The following is a 23,058-nucleotide window of genomic DNA, read 5'->3' as shown; positions in this document are numbered from 1 at the left end:
ACTGTCGCAGCGCGTAAGGAAACTGTGTCGCAGCGCGCAAGGAAATTTCAGTCGCAGCGCGTAAGGAAACTGTCGCAGCGCGTAAGGAAACTGTCGCAGCGCGTAAGGAAATGCCTCGGAGCGGTTGGAATCATGCCTCGGAGCGGTTGGAATTATGCCTCTGAGCGTTTGGAATCATGCCTCGGAGCGGTTAGAAATGAGTTAAGGAAGCTGTCTCGAATTGTCGTTTTGGTCTTTGGTAGGAGGTTCCTCACCGCTCTGCCATCTCAGAAGGCAATCCGCTAAACAGCTGGCATGTTTTTTTCCACTTCTCGGTTCTCCATGTTTCTCTGATAGATTGTTGAATTACAAGTGACGCGTAATCTTTCCATTTGGATGAGAATACGAGCGTAAACAGTCCTGCTCGCTATCACGTGGACTACGTTTTGCGACCGCACAACTCCTCTTCAGGTTAATCATTAATACTGAGAGTAAGGTCCGTTTCAAGTTCAACTCCCCTTACCCTGCCCTACACTGGGTATGCAAAGTTCACGTTAGCATAAACAAACTAGAGTTCCACGAACACATTATCTTCGCCAAATAATCAAGGCTTATTATGGATAGTTATTCGTATTTACATGCTTATCACCCCCTGCAAATTTGATCATGCACCATACCATTTAGAAGTTATGATGGGGCGAATGAGTCCAGTCTAGATAGGGTTAAAAATCATTTGATGGTACAGGACTAGTGTATGTGTCTAGTGTGCTGATATATGTTACATGTTATAACTGGTCATGAAAAAATATGAGTATGTTCGATATTGCAGTGTTGTAAGTTGAAAGTGATGATGATATTGTACAGTCAATATATAAATACAATCAATCTTTATTCCATATCATACACATTTTGAAAGGCATAGTACATGTGACTTTTCTAGCTAGCAGTGGTGCAGTTTTGGTGCAGTGTACTCTCCAAGCAGAGGAGTGGGTCTGGCTGTTTTTTGACGTGTTTTTGGTAAACACGTTAAAAACCAGCTGGACCCACACCTCTGCTTGGAGAATAATGGGTGTCCCATTTGTTTATTTATCTGACCTACATGTACGTTTATGCAAGGCCATCTGCTTACATGACCTGACACTGTCATATGAAATGCAGAGGGTTTACAAACTTTCCTTACTAATTATGCAAATTAGCTACTGATTTGCATAATAAGTCATTGATTATGTTAAGTATCATCTCAGCTCTCTACATACCAAACATCACGACGATCTGTCGACCCCTTCTCAAGTTATTCATGTCCGAATGTCAAAACAAAAACACCCACTGCAGTTCTTAACAAACCGCTAGGGGGCCCAAATTTACAGAACTTACTTCCTGTGGCATGAAGTATCTACCACACAAAAATCATGACCATAGCACTTTCAGAAAATATGCCCCTAAATTTTGAAGCTCTGCTGCAGTACCTTATGTACCCGCTAGAAGGCCCATTGTCGAACTTGACCTTCCTTTCTGTAAACCCTACCCATCCACTGAATATCATACAGATCCATCAGCAGCTTCTCGAGTTATGCTGGCGACATACAAATACACATCCACACAAAGCCTGCTGCAGTACCGACGGAAAATGCCAGGGGAACCATTTTCGAACTTGAGATCCATTTTCACAACATCTACACACCTACAAAAAATCATGAAGATCAATCAACGTTTCCGTCACTTTTTTTGCCTACATACAAACACAAAAAAGTTAAAAGTCTGCTGCAGTACTGTTAAATAACGCAAGGTGAACCATTTTCGAACTTGACCTTCCTTTGCACAACCACTACACACCTACCAAAAATCATAAAGATTCATTGAAGCTTTCTTGAGTTATGCTCCTGACATACATACAGACCCACCCAACAGATTTTTCAACCGAAAACATAATCTTCTCCGAGTACAAGTACTCGGCGAAGATAATAAGCAATAGTGTCAATATCCGCTACTATGAAGGTGCATGGGAACTCGAGTTGAAAGTCCGTAACCCAAAAGCCAATCAGTTCAATGCTTAAAGAAGTCGCCCTCGGCCTTGCATTGAGCGACATCGTTACAAAAAACTGTTTAAACTTGTGTGAAACATTGCCTGGGATCAGGACGATTCGGCCCTTTACCAACTGGGCCCAACAGCTCTGGTCAACTGGGCCCAACACCCTGATGACCCGGGTCTAATATGCTGTGCATTGGTAAAACAAAGGGGCTGGAAAAATTGAAGTTTGGGTCACTTGACTCTTGCCGTAAAACGCAACGAATAAACTAATATCAACACCAGTCTCGTAACTTGAAAAGAGAAAACTACATTTGTATTAGCAGACATCAATTATGCAAATAAAGACCAAACTAGCACCACCAATGATATACATTGCAATGATACAAGTCCTAAATGGCTGTAATTTCATATTCACGAAGTGTGAAAGTGAGGTCAATGTAGACATTACTATGCATTCATTATGCAAATCATTCACTTCTTTGCGTAATTAGCTTGGAAAGGCGATAATAGCATTCTGTTAGAGAACTTCATACTTATATGACATCTAATTTGAGTGAAGACACAAATTATCATAATGGCATCATTCTCATTGTAATGCAACAAGATTATTTGGTGAAGATATGAGGTCGTGAAACTCAACTTATGAAGTGTTTTCACCTGACACTACAATGTATAATCATTAGAAAAAAAAACTGAATAAGCTTCACACTTTATGAGAACATTATTCACACTTTATTTTTGCATTCTGCTTCTCTACACACTGTGACAGTAAGTAAGAAGTAGTAGTGACCTCACAGGTAAGGCACATATTACTGCAATAGATATGAGGCTTCACAACCAACCTATACACTGAAATCTTCATACTTTTGCAATAATTCATGTATTGGTTGCTACTGTGGTGTCAACTATACAGATTCTGAAGTAAGGTCTCCTTTTGGAGACTTAAAATTTCGTGCAGTGATATCTGACTCAAAGTTGATGTAATATAATAATAAAATCAGGCGTGGGTATCTAATTTACAGTTTACTATGTAGAATGTGTATTATATACCAAAGAAAGAAATGAACTGTATAAACTTGTAGAAAACCTATTTCCCTACTTCGCACATTTAAGTACTGTTCAAAAATTCATATTTCTAATGCGACTAGACAAACCTCCCATTGAAAAACACGTCTGTTCTTTTATATCTACTATAACCGAAAAGCGAGGAGAAGTAGAATTTATTTAATGATAGTCATATTCTTTTGTATCCGCTAACTGTACTTGTATTATCTTTTGTTGTGACCTGTACTTAGCCAAGTGTGGCAGAAATGTGCAATAAAGGTCTTCATTCATTCATTATTCATTACCATTATTTGATTTGTCATTGAAAACTAATTTGCTTATAAGGTATGACAGCCTTGCATCAGATCACCAGATGTCCAGACACATGTAATAGCATTATGAATATCTGTGCCAAATAAATCATTAACAAGGCTTTTATTTGGATTTGGATTTTTATTAGGTCGATCATCCACTATCAGGAGCAAAGATTTGGTTGGCAAAATTTCTCTTGCAAGGAGGAACTTTCCAAAAATCCCATTCTAGCCCCTATTGTTGATATCTAGTTATTTCCGCTTATTTTTCCCACACAATATATGGGATACCACACACCTTTAGGATAGGTCTTCAAGAATTATTTCTTAACATAATATAGATTTAATATCCACATATATATAGATTATATACCCTTCAAGTCAACTCTATCATATAATCTTTTCACAAAATTATCATGATGTCTTCCATTCTTCTTTCTCACTGAATAAATAACACCATGACTTAGTGACAGGATACTACATACTCAAATGTTACCAATATGTTACTCTCTCATGTGATCGTTGGTTAAGAGGCATGTCAACTTTTTGTGGGGGGGTGGGCAATGATTTGCAAAATTGTGAACGGTTTTGGTTACAAGAATTGAATTAAATCTTAAAAATCCCTTCAAAATATGGCAAATTGCTGGAGTCTATTTCTTCGTTCGTTCATTCGTTACATGTAATTCATTTGTTCATCCATCCATCAATTGATTCATTCTGGTTTACAACACCACCTCCTGGCAGCCAAACAAATATAACAATGTTTTGGTAAATAACTTTGTTTGTTAATTACTGGACTCCCATTCATCCATGTCGTCATTTCCCTCCTCATCATCAGAAGGAGTCTCTGTTCTCTGTTTGATCCTGTCCAAAGTTTCCATCAGCAGCCTGGCGTTGCTGTCGGACAGGGATGTGACGTTGGGGTGGGGGGCAGATTCCTCGGACCGCTTCACCGGCTTCAGCTTAATGCCAAGTTTCAGCTGGGCCAGAATGTCAGTCATGGGGTCGCCTGATGAGGAAACAAAAACAACCTGACACTGATTTCCACAAACACTTGCAGTCAACTGGTCAGGCTTATAACTAAGAGGATGCAAATAATTTTACTGAGGAGTATGGTAGAATAGAACTCATTGTCACAGTAACGTACAGTAGAGTCGCAATGTTTTCCTGCAAGACTGCAAGTTGTCTGTGTGTTCTAACTGCAATCTCACTTTTTGTCCAGCAAATTGCAAGTTGCAGGCAGGGATTTTGAGCACTGTATGATTGTGTACCGCATTCAGATACTGTTAATGCATTTAAGTATGCGGCAATTGAATTTCGCGGTAGGGAGAAAATGGAGTGCTTGCAGTGGTTTTTATTTTGCAGTTGAAGCGGGCAGAAGACATGTTTGCAGTAGTTTTATGGTCGCGGTGAAGACGTTATTGCAAAAACCCCAAACAAAAAAACACTGCAAACTTAAATGCTTTTACGGTACATCATAGTATTATGTATGTTTAACTTGTAAAAATTCATTCGGCATGTTGACCTACTAGTATATGATGAGTGGTCTGTGACAGTGCGAACTCGTCTACTGTGTCTGAGCTGTTCAACGTACCTCCACCCTGCATATTTCCAGACTTTGTTTCTTCAGGAGGTTTCTTTAAGTGTTGCCTTGCAGCAACAATATCCTTGGGATCGATCGACCCTAGAGTTCGCTGTTCTTGCTTTGTCCTGTCACTGTTTTTCCTAGGTCTTGGTTTGGGGGGGAAGCATTTATCTCCAAGTGTGGTTTGGAAGCCAGGGGGAGGAGGGGGAGGGGGTGGGGGAGATGGTAAGGTAGACCCTGGGGGAGGCGGGGGTGGAGGAGGAGGGGGTGGGGGTAAGGTACTTCCAGGGGGTGGACATGGTGGTGGGGGTGGGGGAACAGGAGAAGTAACCACGGATGGATTTGAGGACCCGTCTGTTGGTTTGTTGCTTGATTTGGATACTGCAACATTGGCACACCCACTCTTGGAGCTGGGACTTTTTCTGTGAAGAAAAATCATGCATTCTTGATTTCAAATATTATATGTATACTGTTAATCTTGCAGTAATTTATCAATGCACAATAACGAAATGACCTCAAAGATCAACTTTAACATGAGTCTTGTGTACAATCAACAGTGGCAAGAAAACAATTGTATGACATCACAAAGCATTTGAAAAATTAGTAGACATGATTGTATGACATCACAAGAATGTGTGGTAAAGGAGCATAAAAAAAGTGTGTGTACAGTAGTACACATTATCATATGACATCACAACAGTGTGTGGAACACATGACAAGAATGTAAGGAAAAGAGTTCCCGTCTCACTTTCGAGTGCTCTGTACAGAGTCCTTGGGTTGGCTACCTGTCCGCTTCCTCTGATTGGGTGCCTGGTACCGAGGTGGCTTGATGGTAACAGGAGATGGGTACTTCTGTTGTAGGTAAAAATCACACACAAAATTGATCACTGTTCTAAGGCAAGACAGCAATTGTACAATTTCAACACACACAATCTATATAGCTGGTATAGCTGCCCTTCAGCGTAACACACCAGCATTGCAGGCACGCGGCGCGGCAGCAGCTGGTTATATTACACCGAACGACCTGTCACGTCTTACCTGCATATCTAACTTTACTAAAAGTGGTCTTGCTCATGAGGTATATGCTTTTCAACTCAAGGACCACTCAAGTTTTATTTGCTTGATCAAATCTTTACCACCAGTCTTGCATGGATAAAACGCTGTAATCTCCTGTACAAACCTTCTTGTAATTCTTTAGTCTATCCAGAGCTTTCTGCCTCTCAATGTCCCTCCAATCCTTCCTGTTCTCTTCTTCTTGTTTCTGCTGATCACGCCTCTACAATCACACAATGTATGGTACTGTATGTATACAGTTGGTACCAATCTGGGAAACTTCAATGCCATAATGATGAAAATTGTAACTGAAAGATTGCATGCTGGTGCTCAATGTATAGTATGTATTTTCAGAGATGATAGCTTAGTGATGTTTTCGTTTGTAAATGTACAATTGAAAGACTTTAAAAAAAGACACAATGTCATCCAATGTTCTTTTTCAACAGAATAAAAGGGTTAAATAGAAAGTGATGACAGCTTGATCTAAAGTTATTATTTTAGTATATCTGTGTGTGAATTTGCATAATTATTTATACATTGTGCATGCATACATACGGGTGTGTACTAATGTACATGTACTGTACTCAGGTGTGTAATTGTACATGTGGTGTGTCCTTGTCTGTACATTTGTTTGTGTATCCTTGTGTGTAATTGTACATGTAAGATGTGTGTACATGTACATGTGTGTGTGTGTGTACTTGTATGTACAAATGTGTGTGCACTTCTACCATTTGTATGGCGTGGTGCCGGGTGACTTCGTCCTGCTGTTGCCTCTTTTCATCTTCTTCATCTTGCTTCTGTCTGACAAGCATTTTCTGTAATGGCACAACATATAAACGTTTAGGAGAATTGGAAAATAGCATGTTTGAAACATTCTAATGTCAGCTAGCCTTATTGTAAGTTGTCAGATTTTAAACTCATTTCCGATACTAATGAGAAATTGTTATATGAACAGTTAGTGTACTGAGTTTTGTGTTGTGTGCAATAACATAATAATACTATGGTTGAAGCTAAACATTAAATGGTAGCTTTAGACCAGATATATCCACAAGTTTCCACACTGACTAATCTGAAGATATTACCTTATTATTTCTAATGAAGGCCCTTTTCCTGAAGGTTTTGTTGAGACTCATTTTCAGCTGTGTGACTCTGGGATCAGCTCGGCTGTTGTACTGCGGTGTGTCAATGTCCTCCAGATCCTCTGGGGCTTCACAGGCATCATAGAACATCACAGTGTCTTCTTCATCTGCAGAGACAGCAATGATGTTGAGGAAAGAAGATACCAAGTGAACAGGGTTCTAGCCAGCACCCGTCATTCCATCATTTGACAGTATTTTGTTGCATATGATGGAAAAATTTTGAGACCACTATTTGACGGAATTTTGTTGCACATGATGGAAATTTTTTTTACCATTCCGTTAACCTTGACAGACAAGAATCCATGATTAAAAATGTAAAAATGTCCGTATTCAAATACATTAATAGAAGTTTGTACAAGGTGACAGAAAAAAGAAGACTCTTTCTAGGATCTTTCCATCAAATAGGAATTGAGATGATGGAACAAAATTTCAAGCTAGCATGTGAATAAGATAAAGAACCTCACAAAAGGTGGGCAGGGTTTTATTTTCACTCAAGTGTCACCATGTGACAAGACCTGAAGGCCACTGCAAGGTTATGTAAAATTTGTGTACACGCACGCACGCACCCACGCACACACACACACACACACACATTCAGACACACACACACATTCACACACTGTGGATTGTTTGCTGTGGTTTTAACTTCGCAGTTCAAACTGCCATGCTTTGCAGGGTTTAACTGTTAAAAGGGGAAATGATTGCAATGGTCTTAAGTTCGCGGTGAAGACGTTGCTACAAAAAACGCGGACATAAAACGACCGTGAACATTTCCCCTTTTACAGTACTTGGTGTGAACAAAATATCATCTAGGTCACCAGCCAATGTATTTTTGCTACATGTACTTCTTCAAGTCAGGTTTTTGGCCTTTAACATCCAATTTGTCAACAAAATTTCAGCAAGCGGTCAAGATGAAAACAGAGGATTGTGAGAAAAACTAACATCTGACTATGATCACCCCCTGAAACTGTGTTTACCATTTAGATACAGGCTTTCCTCTCGGACTCAAGTTAATTTTCCAATTCTAAAGTCTGAGAAAAGATTAATAGGTGTGGCATAGGTCTTACCTTTCAGTTCTTTCTGGATAACTCCAAGCTGTTTCCTACACAGGGCTTCCTCTTCATCCATGATCTTCAACTGTACATCGTACAACTTGACTTGAATGGCGTAGTATTTCTGTTCCAGTTTCTCCAGTTCCGCCTTAAGGTTTGTCCCCTCTTCAAGGAAGGCCATCTGGATGAAAAGAAAAGAAGTTTAAGTTTTCTGCTCCAACAATGCATGCTTGGACACATACATGTACATTACCAAAATTAACAAATGTGTTGAATAAGTCCATAAGATATATGATAAAACACAGGACATTAAAAAACTACAATTCAAAGTAGCTTTCTATAGCAGCTATATCCAAAGCTTTACAATAATAACGTTATTGCTCAATTAAAGCAAAACAAGATGCAACATATGACACTTTCTATTACTAAACAATTGTGGCAAACTAATCTTACTCTACAAGATCTAAGTTTTATCATAGAATGAGACAATATACCTGTGTACAGTCTTAAGTGAAATATATTCCTCTTAGACAATTAAGTGAAATATATTCCTCTTAGACAATTTCTTGATAATATATAACTGTCCTAGACACAGTCAGCTTTGGCAACAAAGGACTACCAGTATCAACCAGTTGATCAAAAAAAAGTATGATACCCCAACATCTGTTTGGAGATTACCTCTTGCTTGAGTTTTCTCCTCTGTGCCTGGAACTGTTTCTCCTTGGCCCGTAGCATCTGTAACGTGTCCCCAGACACCCTCTCCTCTATCCTGTTCAGTCTGCCGGAGGCGTGCAGGTCCCAGGTCGCCTTCCCAAACTTCTGCTTGTCTGCCAGCATTCTCTCCTTCAACCCTGCAAACAAAAGTTTTTGCTGTTTGTTTGTTTGTTTGCTGTTTGTTTGTTCACTGTTTGTTTACATTTTCTAAATTTACATCAAGAAGGTTATAGTTATGTTTTCGGGTGTATGTGTTTGGGAACAGCATAACTCGGATGGACCTTTATAATTGGTAGGTTAGTGGGGGTCCCAGTTTTGATATCTCGTGTTCTGGTTTATATGTTTCTAAAACAAAATAACAAGATAAACATAAGGGTAAAAATTTTTGTGCTAGATTATTCTTACTTTGTACAAAAGATGAACTTTGGAAACCATGATCTTAAACATTACATACGTACACCTTACTTCATGATATACTGTTGTATAGCCCTAGACTTGATCTGAGTTGTAAGTTGTCAGATAGAGTTTAACATAGATTACTAGTATATTACAGCCAGATAGAGCCAAACCCTCTCCTTCCACCACCTTTAACTCCCCAACCAAAGTCAGGTACTCATTTTTACACCAAGGTGGAGTGAGGAAAGTCATGCAAAGTGCTTTTTCCATTGGGTAACAACATCAGTGACATCTCCGGGGGTTCAAACCCAGGACCTCTGCAACAACGACAACCCTCTCTAACCTGTTGAAATGTCCACACATTCACTGAAGTATTTGATCTGGAGCTGTAAGATGGCTTCTGTGGCCGTCTCGTACTGTGACTGCCATTCGTTGTACTCCTTAACATACTGTGACCTCCGACCTTCCCCTATGTCCGGATCCTGCACCAGCTCTTGCAACTTGTAGAGGAAAAGTTACATATGATTCAAACATCATTTCAGATCAGCTATAGCATTTCAAAAGAATTTTGCTACATCTTTTAAAGTTTGTGATTTTTCAGACACTGTAAGAGATAACATCAGAAAATATTTTAGAATATAACCCATACTTTTTTCTACAAGAAAAAAATCTGTAAATCTTCTTCTCTTTGAGATGGTGAGGGAAGGAACATTAAGTTTCTACCAAGTTGGGTCTAATCTCCAAGCAGATGTTGGGGTGCCAGATCATAATCTATGGTTTCAAATACATGCTGGGCTTCAAAGTGTGAGTATTAGACTGAGAGATCTAGAGCGGCCATCTCACGCCCTAACATCTCTTTGGAGACAAGCTCTGTGACACAGTTCCATTGTCACAGGGGATATGGAGTAAGGCAGTGATGTCCCTATAGCTCAACTGGTAGCAGCCTCACATTTGAGCTCCTGGTTCCAATTAGTAGCTAACTGGGAGACCCCGGTTCAATCCTGGGAACGGAATCTTGGTAAGGGCTGCACCCGTCTTTCAGAACAAACGTAAAATGGGGGTCCCATGTTTGAGAAGGTGCTTCGAGTAGGAAAGAGCTAGTAACCCCTCCCTGTAAGAATACACCCTGCTACAGAATCAGGAAGGAAACTTGCTGCCCAGTATGTGCAATCAGGCACTTCAAGGGTCTCAATGGGCCTTAAGCTGTGACTTTAGACCACAATGCATCATGACTGCACATGCGCACTCAGAACAGTGTGATGACTTATTAGGTCATCTCACTGTTCTGAGTGGAACTGGACTTTTTTTACTACCTCCTGTCTCTTGATGTAAGCCACCTCCCTGACGTCCAGGAAGGGCTGCAGGTTGTAGTGGAATAGTTCCACCGTAGCCAGCAACAGATCCTCCACAGCTGTGTCCTCCAGCTCATACACACCTAACATGTCCAGCATGTTGATAGAGCCTGTTCGCAGGGCCAGCACCTGGAAACAGAGAAGAGTCACACTGACAATTTTTCTTTTCCGATGTTGAGAGTTTTTTTGTCATGTTTTATAAAGCAATTTTCAGCAGTCTGTCAGTGTAACCTTTCTGATGGCTTTAATGACGAGCCACATCTCTCCACTAGGTGGCGCTGCAGCAAGAATGTGACTTCCCAAATGAGACCTGTATCCCCCTTCATCTGTAACTCTCTAAGGCTCATGACACTGACCTGGGCCCGGGACCTATTGGTTCTGAATCCAACGTCCTAACCGTTAAGCCATGCCGACGAGTTGTCATGACATTAACTGGAGTGGATTTTCGATGAATGTTGCTGACATACTACCAAAACCTTGGCAGGGAAAGTATCACTTGGGGATACAACAGCAAGAAGTTCTGCTGCAGAATTTTAGCTGTCAGGTGGACTTGACCTTGACTTTTGGTTTTTCTCAAGACCTTATCCCACAAACCATATGCATCATGTCACAATCTGTCCAGCCATTCTTAAGTTCTACTTACCACAAATATCTGGAAACACAAACAGACAACCACACAGAAACATACACAGAAACACCCCAAACAATACCTTCACTTTTCATGGAGGTAAAAACAACAAACTTGAACTTGACCTACCTCTTGAAGATGGTCAGCAGCGCGACTCACAGCATCCTCGTAACCTCTTCTCTTCAAGTCATTCAAGTTTTCGAAGTAAGCCTCCGTGCTGGAGTCTTCCATAAACAACGTGTCCACAACAAGCTTCTTACCACAAACGTCCAGGGCGATCTTAAGGTACGTCTCTACATTACTAACAGCTGTCTCGGACCCTACAGTGGCATCATTATACGTGCCCATGTAGTAGTTCAGGTAACCCCACAGCGCTGACATCTCTTCAGGCATTTCAGGAAGGTAGGGTTCGAGTTGAGGATATACAAGAGACATCTGTTGATGAGCATGGCGTATGTCTTGGAAGGAAAACATCCCGGCCCAACTTCTATCGTCGTCTGCACTCCGCTTCTTGCACTTGAGGACGTTGTGGCAAGTTACGGCCAGTTTGTTTTCCGCGTCGTTCCAACCTACAAGGAACTTAAGACGAGTCCTGGCGTCTGGATCCTCGAAAGGTGTCTCCTTGATCGCTATCCAGCCTTCTAAACTGTCTGGCTGCTCCATGCTGTACGTTATGGACATTCTAAATTAGTTTAGTATTCCGAAAACATTTCTCCATATGAACTCCGTGGGATTTACCCTATGATGAGTCAGAGTCTTAAGGTTGTAGCTGTTCTATTTGCCAAAAAACAAGCCTGACTAAATTGGATAAAAGTATAGAACTAAAATTGTATAAACTCACTTATTAAGACTTAAAATTAAACATATTTAACACGAAATGTTGGTGAATTATCATAACTCCATTTTCTTTTATCAATTTTAACTTAGTCAACATAACTACTTCCCAAATAATCAGGCAGCATAGATAATACTAGCGGGCGGAGTTACCGGGGGCCTTTCAGTGACCCGTGACGAAGTGGACGACCAGCTGCGAATTTCGATGTTTCGTCACTTCTTGTTTGTCATAGCCTAATATTTCGATGATAAAACATCTCAGAAGAGTTCTTGAATGGTAAGAAAATGACTGAAGATTCGAGCGATTCGTGCTCCGTGGCTACAGAGTCTTCTGGTGTGGAGGTTCTGTATCGGGACCCAGCAGCAGGGGACGGCGGTGGCATCGCGAAGGAACCGTCCGATGTTTTCTTGAGAAGTCTGGAGGATCTTGTGAACGACGACGATGTAAATGCAGTTCTACAGGCACAGAGACACATGTAAGAATGGCTTTGTACGAGCCAAAGTGGTGAAGTATTGGCTTTGGCTCGTATGTGTATATCACAGTGTGTGTACGTGTGTTTTTTGCACTGCAGTTTGTGTATGTTCAGTTAGAGGGCGCTTTGATACCGTCTGCGGTGGTTTAGGTGAAGTCTGCAATTTATCAATCAATTAGTTTTTTTGACACTACTGATGTTGTTCCTATCGTTTAAAAAGTTCGCACTATTGACAGAATGTTCCTGTCAATATTTTTTTTCACTACTGACGGGATGTTATTCAGAGTTTTGGATTATTATGGATTTAATATTTCATTTAGGATCTATTCAGAGTTTTGATATAAAACCTGGTTCTTCCAGATCTTTCTTTAGTCCCTGACAAAAGAGAGCAGATGCTGTCTGAAATGTCTGACTGTTTGAAAATTTTATCCAATTGCTTGAGTGACTAGTTTTGACGTATCTTATGGATGTCTAACCTTCATCAACGTGACAGGATGTTACTTTAATAATCTTGGGAACACCTCATGATCTAGTCTGTGTATAACGCAAACTCCAGCTGTCCAGGATTTTTATGGCCCCTAGGGGATGACTGGTTATATCAGGCTACTCATGATCCTGTCAACCCAAATCCTAACCCTGAGGACGATCCTGTAAAACTAAAAGGGTGCAGGATCATCCTAAGCTGACATGATGTCCTGTCAATAGCCATACTGATCTCAGATTGCCTGGTTCTGAATGTTTTGTGATGTAAGTTACTTGGCAGCCTCGCTCAAATTCACATAAATCCTACACTGGGAGATTTTGCACGCCTTACCAAGGCGTCGGCTCACTGAGTGGCTAGACTAGTGGAGGAGAGATCGAAAGGTCACGGGCTCAATTCCCGGCGTTCCTGGCAGGACTTTGTGTCCTTGGGAAAGGCACTTTACACAACTTTCCTCACTCCACCCAGGTGTAAAAATGGGTTCCTGATAGGTTGGGGAGGTAGAAGAAAGGCGTTAGGGAGGGATTCACCTTCCTATACCGTGCCAAGACACAAGATTAACAACCCACTGCCCCTCCAGCGTCAAAAAGGCTATGGGACTACCTTTGCCTTTACCTTGGCTTAGTTAGAAGTTTGCATAACCAAACCTACTTTGTTTTACCTTGTATTGAAATGTTTGTGTCTGTGTGTTTACAGGGTGAACAGATTCGAGAAGACCAATGAGATGCTGCAGAGTTTCAACACCTTGTCGTCCATCCGGTTTGACGAGACACAGGAGATGTTCAAGAAGCACACACAGACACTGCTGGACATGAAGAAGGACCTAGATCACATCTTCAGAAGAATCAGGTTGACTAGACCTGTCGCTACTATCTGTTAATCTATAATCAGAGATTGCATTGATTTAGTCCGATTAAATTGAACTTATAGTATCTGCTGCAAGGAGAGTCCATTACAGCGGTGGACGACGGATTTTACGTGACACAGACTAGGAATGATTAGCCTTCAAAATCAAAAGGCAGAGGGAGCATTCTTATTAACCTTTAGCACCCTTAAGTTGCTGTTTGGCACCCGATTCTCTATTGGTTACAGAGTTAGGCAGTAGGGAGAAGGTTGAGCAAAATAACATGATGATTTAGGTATGATTCGAAGTCAAACCTTTCTCAGAACAGACTAGGGCGGTCTCTGGCTGTCGATTTTTGTCCATCCCACTTAATGATTGGTTATTAATTTGCATTGTTAAATCTGTCATTTCTTTTAAGCTTACAAAAATGCATTTTAATCTATTTCATGCCATGAAGTTGAGGGTTTTTTTTGACAGATGAAGTAAAATTTGTTGTCTGTCCCAATAAGCAATTTCTGTCCTGCAACAGGACGGGTCCTGACCATAGCCCTGAAGCAGACACACCAATTTTGTCTGTCAAGATAATGGAATGACCCTGATTTGTGTCCAGAAGTAGCAATGGACAAATATAGCAATCTAGCTCAGAGTGTCTGATAGTTAGTATGATTGTTTTTCTTTTCATTTATATGCACTTCTAATCATCCACAGGGAACTCAAAGGAAAAGTCAGCAAACAGTATCCCGAGGCCTTCCAAGGTAAGTACATGCCAACTCTCCAGTTTAAATGTTGCCAAGCAGTGTATAGCTGGCTGGATGGATGGATAGATAGAGTGTATGGCACAATAGCAGTACAAGTGTTAGTATTATGAATGGTTATGTGAGTTTTGCATGAGTACTGACATGTTCATGGCATTGTTGCTTGTTTGGAAAATGAAGATCAAACAGAGCTACACACAAAATGCAATCTATATTAGCATAAAAGCTCATCTGGGATGGTTGTTAATGTAAACAGGTAAACAACGAACAAAATCTCTCGAGCTTCGAATTCCTGACACTTTTGATCGCTAATGTCACTTGTCGGTAAGGTCACTTAGTGATTGGTCAGTTGAACCTGACTGAACAGAATTTAGCTGATTTCCAATGTATCTTAAAATAGACTTTCTTTCTTCTTAAATTTTTGTCATTCCCACTGATCATTTGGGAGATCATGTTGTTAACTTTCTTTGTTAAAGCTGTCAATTGAGCTTTCAAAAATATGTTTCGTCTGTAATGTCACATGTCCGACAGGATTGGTCAGTTGAACCAGACAAAGTCTGCAACAAACTTTAGCTACTTACTAAATATTTGTCCATCCCTCATCGTTTTCATCAATTTGTCATTCTTACCTGTGTGTCTATGTTGTTACCCAGCTGCTGAGGTGCAGGTACGACAGTGGGAGGAGTCAGCCATGACCCCCATCTCACCACTTCCAGAGGGAGCAACATTAACAGTTGGAGCAGCAGCTACTGACGACCTCTCCACAAATGACTTATCTGTATCAGCGCAACAGACAAAAGTTTTAGAACCTCCAAATATCCAAGACCAGGACATGACATTTCATTAGTTTTGTCCAGTTTTACTCCAGGCAGTACCACAAGACTTTTGCCAACTTAATCTCCAAGCAGATGTTGGGATGGCGGATCGTAAAGTTTTCTGACTGCCAGGCTTCTCTGACAGCTACCTAGCTTCTCTGGTAAAATGTTAGGACCTTCCACCCGACATCTACTTGGAGATTAGCCATCTTGCCAACTATCCAGATGCTTTGTTCCTTTTTTACAGCTATTGTGCAATTTTGCAGGATGGTCAGGATTGGAACTTGATTTGAATAATCACAGAATTTGTTTTGTATCTTCTGTTTTGGGCATGCTGTGGTTTTGATTTTGGGACTGCAGATAGCTTTTGGGGTAGGTAGAAAGTGCTACCTAGTTGGGGACCTTCTGGCAACTTGCAACTTATTCTGGATGTTTCTGAGGTTCTTGAGAAAAAGCAACAGCATGTCTTTCTTGGATGGAAAGGGATTGTCTGAAAAGACATAAGGTTGACCAACAAATGAGTTTATACATTCACAAGTTGGGTCATCTATTGCCACTGTGCATGCATGCCATGTACATCATGTATGTACAACAGTTAGTTCTTCAATCTGTCTACCATAAGCAGTCAATTATACATGTATTTGAATGCTTCCTATTAAACTAGAATTTTACATTGAGTCAAATAATACATGCGTCTTGTCATTTTTGTCAAGGTGAACTTTAGGAGTGTAAACTTTGCTAGAATGCCTCAGTACACATAAAAAATTTAGCATGATGAGTCTCTTGTTTCCTGTTTCTTTTTCATCTTCTCAAAAAAAAGATACTAGTAAGACTTTTGGTAACATATCTTGTTTAACAGCTTGAATGGAAAAAATTTGAACAGCAAACAGCTACATGAAATGAGAAATTATGAACAGAGTCAACCTAATGAAAGTGAGAAAATGAACACACAAACTATTACATACAAATGATTTTCAAGAAGAGTACAAATTAGTTCAACTTATGTTCATTTAAAGATTTACAAGAATACCTTTAGTCAAGTGGAATTGACAGGAGGATCACAATATACATAGGATATGGGGTAGATATATAAGTAATTCCTTTGTTATTTAGCTGATGCAATAGCACACCATACTGAAAGCATTATTGCACATTATAGCTGCTATTCATAATAGCAATTCTTTTCGATTTGTCGATATGAAAATACTATGAAAGCGTTGTCCTTTTGACATCAACGCAATTTGTATCTAAAGCTTTTCATCAGTTTGAAAAAGCCCTCTATATACCTAATGTACAGTTACACAAAAGTACTTCCAGGTAACTCTTTTCAGCCACTTTCTCACAGTCTTGTGTTAACTACTGTTTTACTAGAAGTATCTGAAACTGCTTCTGTATGTTACTAGTAATTCAGCATGTATGAGTTCTGATTTTAAAATCAAACGTTTAAGATCAAACAATGTCTGAGCTGCCCATGACATAGCCAGTTGAGGTTTGATCAGTATAGTATGTTTGTCTCTGGAACATGTAGGGCACGGCCTGAAACGGCGGCCATCTTGGACGGGTCATGCAAAGGTCAAGGTCAGCTGCTGACTGGATCAAACTTGAATCAAGCGTATCGGACCAGCTGGTGTCACGGAACACCGGAGACGGAGGCGTCACGTGGTCCGATACAGCGAGTTGTTCCAAGGATTGGGCCAAGGGAGGGGGAGCTGTGAGGATGGACTGTTCCAGTGTGTGAGGAGTGCTGCTTAGTGTTAAGTCACCTTTCTGGATGCTTTGGTTCATTTCTGTAACATTCTGTAGGGTGCCAGACTGAGTCCTTTCTGTGTCGTCTATGTTGTGTACTGCAGCTGAGACTACATTTATGCTACTGGTGTGTATTAAATCATGATCAGTATTGTTGTATTGTGCTGTTTCTTGACTAGGCTTTTGTTTGAGTTGGTGGGGTGTTGGAGGGATAGTATTTTCTGCATTTTTGGTACTGCTGTCTGAATCTGCTGATCTAATGGTACGCCGAGCGAAACATTTCACCCTCCCACCTCTCCCGTGTATGATGTCCATGTGCTGTTTCAGGTGGGTCTTGGTTTTGAACTTCCAGTCACAAAGGCCGCAGGGAAAGGGACGAAGGTCGCTGTGCTTCCTCATGTGGTGCTTCAGGTCCAGCGGCATCTTAAAAGTTGACCCACACACCACGCACGTGTGTGGTCGTGTATCTCCACTGTGCATGCGAGCCATGTGAGTGCTCAGGTAGTTCTTTAACTTGAAACAGAACCCACAAATTTCACAAGCGTGCGGCTTGCTGGCGCTGTGTGTCACTTTCACGTGACGGTTGAGCTCCCCTAGTATCGCAAACCGATTCCCGCACTCGGAGCATTGGTGGGGCTTCTCGCCGTGTCTGCGTACATGAGATCTGAGCGCCCTCGCTGTCTTAAACTGTTCACCACACGCTGCACACAAGTGAGCGCTGCCCTCCGTATGAACCTCCTTGTGCATTCGGAGAGTGGCGGGAGTTTTAAATGTAGCGTTGCAGTTCGTACACTCGAAGGGCCTCTCTTCTGTATGCACGACCATGTGGGATCTCAGACTACTCTCTATTGCAAACTGAGCGCCACACTGCGCACAGAGGTATGGCTTCTTTCCACTGTGCTTCCTCTCGTGTAGCTTCACTGCTTCTCTGTGTTTAAACCCCTTGTTGCACACTCCACACTTAAACGGTCGCTCTTCGGAGTGAACGATCATGTGGCGCTGCAAGTGTCGCGGGAGTTTGAATGCAGCGTTGCACGCTTTGCATGTGTACTTTCTCTCGGCCGTGTGTATGTGGAAAGTGTGGCTGTCCAAGTTCCCCTTGGAGCTAAAGCTGACATTCTTGCACAAAACACAAGCAAATGGCTTGCTTATACCATGGGCAGTCTTCATATGCTTCCCCATTTTATACAAGCTGGGGAAATTCAAACCACAAATACTACAGGTTGGGTCACCGCTTCTTCTCCTCTTCCTTCTCATAGACTTTGGCTGTGGAGTCCAGTCCACAGATGTGTCAGAGTTTTTGTCTGACATCTCTTCCTCCAGATCATGCTCATCTTCCCCTTGCTCGTCATCATTTTCCTGCCTCTCTCTTGGTGATGACGTATCCGGAGTAGCTTCCTGACAGTCTCTTTCGGACACAGACTCATAGGTATTGACTTGTTCTATCTGAGGGTCTGCATGAGGCACCCCTGCCATTTCTGCTCCTGTTTCAACCTGGTTCTGAAGTTTACCTTCGTGCAACGTTTTGTCATCCCAGAAGGGTCTCTTCTTTGGAAGTAGATTGAAACCACTGCTGAAACAGTCACTTCTTTGTGCAGTGCCAACATTCTGGGCAACATCACAGGAGTGCAATTGCATGTCATCCCTATTTCCTGGATGTGTGTCCTGTTCTGCATCACTACAGATCTGTATATCTTTACCTTTGCAACCCTTGGACTGCTTGGATAAAGCCCTGATCATAGCGTTCTCCAAGGCATTTCCCTCGTCTGCACTGACAAGTTCAAACGTAGTAGAACCAACTCCTGCATTATCCTCCATCTTTGTTACATCATCTTCGGCATCTTGTTCATCATTGGACATCACAAAATCACTCTCTATGTATCTCTGATCTTGCTTGGCTTGAGATCCAAGACTTTTGTGCTGGGATGTTTCCACCATTTCCCCCTCTTTTCCTGAAGGATGATTCGTTAACGTTGTGGCAGATTCTTTAGCTCTGGATAACATTGTTGATGTATTACTTGCCGTGGGATTAGATGGCTTGTTGGATCTGTATAGGGTAGAGAGCAGCAAGTATTACATGTTTTCATACTATAACTATAACTATTTATTATCTTTATGATACTGCAATTCACTTATCTTCATGGCAGCAAAATTTCATGGTGTAAGGAAAATTGACATTTTAAATGAACTCTAACGATCTGCATATCCCGATTTGCATATCCTTGTCTGTACGAGGTCTTTCTTACGACTTTTTCTTACATCTTTGTGGAGATAACAGGATGACATTTGTGACCATCGACGAGCCTGCTAGTCTGGTACAACTGGAGAAGGTAGGCAGCAAACTCAGAGTCGTTCTTGAAGTTTCCATCCAGCTTCAGCTGCTGCCACAAGTCCATGGACTTGCCTATGTACACCACACATCTGCAACAAATCAGATCGACTTAAAGAATACTGTAAATACATTTAAGTTTGCATGGTTTTTATTTCACGCTAAGGCAAAAATGGATGTGTTCCTGGTGTGTTTAAGTTTGCGGCAGCGCTATAGTCACATACTGCTACAGTATTGGACAGAAATGTTCGTGGTGGTTTTAAGTACACGGTGAAAGGGTCGCCAAGAAAACCATGAACATAAAACCACCGGCGAACATCTTGGCAAACATTAAACACAAAGCAAACATTAAAAACACAACATATTCCAATCAAGTCACTATATCAAAGAACTTGTGATGGTAAGCAGTCATGATCATGACTATTGCAGTATTTGAAATATATGTCACTTGGTGATAACGACATTTTAAGGCAAGGCACTTAGCATCCCACTTTGCAAAGCACATTTTGTATTTCAGAACAGATAGTCCCCGCATAGTGCCATACTGTGTCATCATATTCTTAATGGATTGTTCCAAAGTTGACTGCATTAGAATGCATTGGATATCATGTGAACTATAAGTTGTACCCTATTTGTTTGTTAGAGTTACAATTTACAAATAATCTTAAGAATTCAGAATTGTGGCCGCTAAAGGCTTTTGTAATCTAACTATCAATAAACCTGGCACCGTCATTATCATCATCATTTTGATAACCTAAGCACAAGGCAAAGATTACTAGACACAGTACTTAATTGCACAGGAACCTGGTTGATCCACAACCCCTCACATGGTCCACAGTTGATGATGATGTAACGTTCATAATCAGGATCAGCCTCTAGCTAATTAGAGAACCAACCTGGAGGAGGATGGCTTGCCCCCTGCGGGATGCAGCCTGGGTCGTCCCCGCTTCTTGCCCTGTAACTTTACACCTGCGTCGGCCATCTGCAAATTATGTCAGACAACGTTGACACAGTCAAATGGGAAATAATTAGAGTACGAGTATCATATCTTGATTACCGAACGGTTGACATTGAAAACAGTGCAATAATCAATCGACATCTGTGAGGGTCTGCATGCCCTTTTTCGTGAAGCGTTACGAGCGATTTTAATTCACCGTTAATCGTTACCGGCCGCCCTGAATTCACCGTTAAGCGTTATCCGTATATTAATCGTGAAGCGTTACTGGTCGTTTTAATTCCTCGTTAAGCGTTATTTGTCATCCTGAATTCAACGTTAAGCGTTATTGAGTAATTCCTCGTTACGCAGGAAAAAGCATTTCAGTGGGTGAAGATTTCAAAATTTTCTCCAGGGAGCACACGGCTCAGGCGAAAATATGTCAGAAGGGCGCCCCCAGCACCCCCAAATATTTCAAGCTGAAACACTTCTATTTTTCACTCTACGAGCAAAGTTTTCTCCTCAAAATTCAGGAAATTAAGCGTTTCGTGGTTCAAGATTTTAAAATTTTTTCCGGGTGCATGCCGGGCCTCCGTCGAAAATATTGTCAGGAGGGCGTCGACCCCACAAAGTCAAACTTAACTTATATTACCAGTAATATTTGCCCGTTGAAATGCAAGAAATAGCATTTCAGGGTGTCAAGAATTTTCCCCGGGAGCATGTCGCAGCTCCCACGAGGTTTGGAGGGCGTGACGCCCCTCAAGCTGCAACTCTTCTGTTTTTTTTTTTTTTTTTTTTTTTAATAGAGATGTCATAAAACTTAGCTTACTCTTCAGCAAAATCCCCCCTCAGAATGCAAGAAATAGCGTTTCAGAGGGTCAATAATATCAGGTGTATTTGCAGCCAGTGCCACAGGCAGGTACCCAATGTGTAGGGTAATGAGGCTGTTTAACGTGTTCGAGGCACCTCCTCGAGCACGGGACCCCCGTTTTACGTCCCTCCCGGAAGACGATTTCGTGGAAAGCTTCGTGAGGCTACAGCAATCCGGACGTCCTTGGTTGGTCTCCCATCCAAGCACTGTCCGGACCGCGCGTTGCTTAACTTCCGAGATCGAGGGATCGGGTGTATCCAACGCGCCACGCGGCCGTAGTCAAGATCTCAAAATTTTCGTCGCGCCTTCGGCGCTCTTCATCATGATCATGAACATTTCGCCCACCAATACAAAATTTCCTGTCGCCGCCGAATTTAAAGGGTTCGGAGCAGGCGTGCGAAAATGGCATAGCGTAATAGGTCACTTGCCACGGACCAGGACGTCGTCTTCAGGGGTACCTCATGTTCTAAAATACTGAATTTACCGTTAAGCGTTATCGGCCGGCCTGAATTTACCGTTAAGCGTTATCGGCTGGCCTGAATTTACCGTTAAGCGTTGCCAGGACCCCCCCATGCAGACCCTCATCTGTATCATCGTTTCACGAGAAGAAGCACTACTACTACGCAGTATGCTGCATCGCCCCCTCGAACAGGCCCCTCACAGGTTGTGTAGCAGCATGACCTACCTCGAAAAGTTAGCTCTGGCCTCTAATGGTCCTCCAAACTGAATTTCAAAGCCGCTGGCCGTCAACTTCTCGTGCAAGATGCCATAATTTCTGTCTTCACGAGCTGCAAGTCGTGTCAATGTACTGATCATACACGGGTTAAGGGTCAAAGTGAAGAGGTCAGCAAGCTAGTGGCGGCGCGCACAAAAAATGCTTCCGCCGACCGTCCTTGGTTTAATCTTCGCGAATCATAGGTAACGTTAGCAAGACTGTGTCACGGGTCCCTCTCTCGGCACTGCTGAAGTCACCCTTAGGATTTGATATTTCATAAGACTGTAGGCTCGTCCCGTAGCTTGGCATCCACTGTATCCCTCATTCTCTCTAAATCTGAAAATGAATAAAATCATTTCTGTTGGAATATTTTGCTGGTGTTGACGGTGTTTCCGTGAAGCAGTCGATGGGAAAAATAACAAGTTGACTCCGAGGCATGCTCATCAAAGTACTAGTACCAAAGAAAGGGGGGCCTTAGTAAACTGTAATAACTAAAGGGGATCATGCTTCTTTCCGAAGGTATTTCAGCACTAAGGATAGGGGACGGAGGGTTCTTTAGCACAAAGGATGGGATGACACGGAAGGTTTTCTTAGAACTAGGGACAGGGGACAGGGGACAGGGGAGGTTTTTCATCACTAAGGACGGGGACAGAGGAGGTGCTTCAGGACTGAGAATAGGGGATAGGGAAGGTTCTTCAGCACTAAGGACGGGGACAGAGAAAAGACTAAGGATGCGGGTGTCAAGGAAGGTTCAGCACTAAGGGGAGGGGGTCTGGAAAGATCCTTCAGTACTAAGGATAGAAGGACAGGGAATGTTTTCTTCAGTACTAAGGATAGAGGGACAGGGAAGGTCCTTCAGCACTAAGGACAGGGGATAGGGAAGGTCCTTAGGCGCTAATGATAGAGGTACAGGGAAGTTCCTTCAGCACTAAGGACAGGGGACAGGGGACAGGGAAGGTCCTTCAGCACTAAGGACAGG

General features: G+C 41.9%; 3 protein-coding genes across 5 annotated transcripts; 1 reads left to right on the top strand and 2 right to left on the bottom strand.

The window, feature by feature from the left end:
- Positions 1-3,133: 3,133 nt before the first annotated feature.
- LOC136428466 (junction-mediating and -regulatory protein-like) lies at positions 3,134-12,383 on the bottom strand. Of its 2 annotated transcripts, XM_066418006.1 has the most exons (12): positions 12,270-12,383; positions 11,412-11,946; positions 10,616-10,783; positions 9,646-9,802; positions 8,871-9,043; positions 8,208-8,373; positions 7,084-7,247; positions 6,730-6,816; positions 6,129-6,224; positions 5,697-5,800; positions 4,958-5,370; positions 3,134-4,372 (listed from the first exon to the last, which is right to left on the bottom strand). In XM_066418006.1, the coding sequence occupies exons 2-12, from the start codon at positions 11,943-11,945 to the stop codon at positions 4,149-4,151; spliced, it is 2,286 nt and encodes a 761-aa protein (XP_066274103.1). In that variant the 5' UTR covers position 11,946; positions 12,270-12,383; the 3' UTR covers positions 3,134-4,148. The 2 variants fall into 2 exon arrangements, with proteins under 2 accessions (XP_066274103.1, XP_066274102.1); XM_066418005.1 differs by lacking the exon at positions 12,270-12,383 and having other exon boundaries at positions 11,412-12,166.
- Positions 12,384-12,401: 18 nt separating this feature from the next.
- Positions 12,402-16,170, top strand: LOC136428467 (kxDL motif-containing protein 1-like). Its single transcript, XM_066418008.1, has 4 exons — positions 12,402-12,592; positions 13,767-13,919; positions 14,623-14,669; positions 15,323-16,170. Exons 1-4 carry the CDS (start codon positions 12,402-12,404, stop codon positions 15,514-15,516), a joined length of 585 nt encoding a protein of 194 aa, XP_066274105.1. The 3' UTR covers positions 15,517-16,170.
- An 88-nt stretch (positions 16,171-16,258) lies between these two features.
- LOC136428465 (uncharacterized) lies at positions 16,259-22,477 on the bottom strand. Of its 2 annotated transcripts, none has more exons than XM_066418004.1 (4): positions 22,046-22,477; positions 20,456-20,541; positions 19,490-19,651; positions 16,259-19,277 (listed from the first exon to the last, which is right to left on the bottom strand). In XM_066418004.1, exons 2-4 carry the CDS (start codon positions 20,539-20,541, stop codon positions 16,934-16,936), a joined length of 2,592 nt encoding a protein of 863 aa, XP_066274101.1. In that variant the 5' UTR covers positions 22,046-22,477; the 3' UTR covers positions 16,259-16,933. The 2 variants fall into 2 exon arrangements, with proteins under 2 accessions (XP_066274101.1, XP_066274100.1); XM_066418003.1 differs by having other exon boundaries at positions 22,050-22,475.
- Positions 22,478-23,058: the final 581 nt, after the last annotated feature.

This window comes from Branchiostoma lanceolatum, chromosome 2 (genome assembly GCF_035083965.1).
Source record: "Branchiostoma lanceolatum isolate klBraLanc5 chromosome 2, klBraLanc5.hap2, whole genome shotgun sequence".
NCBI classification, from domain to species: domain Eukaryota; kingdom Metazoa; phylum Chordata; class Leptocardii; order Amphioxiformes; family Branchiostomatidae; genus Branchiostoma; species Branchiostoma lanceolatum.
The sequence above is the reverse complement of the archived record's forward strand: the minus strand, read 5'-3'. Positions and strand labels throughout refer to the sequence as shown.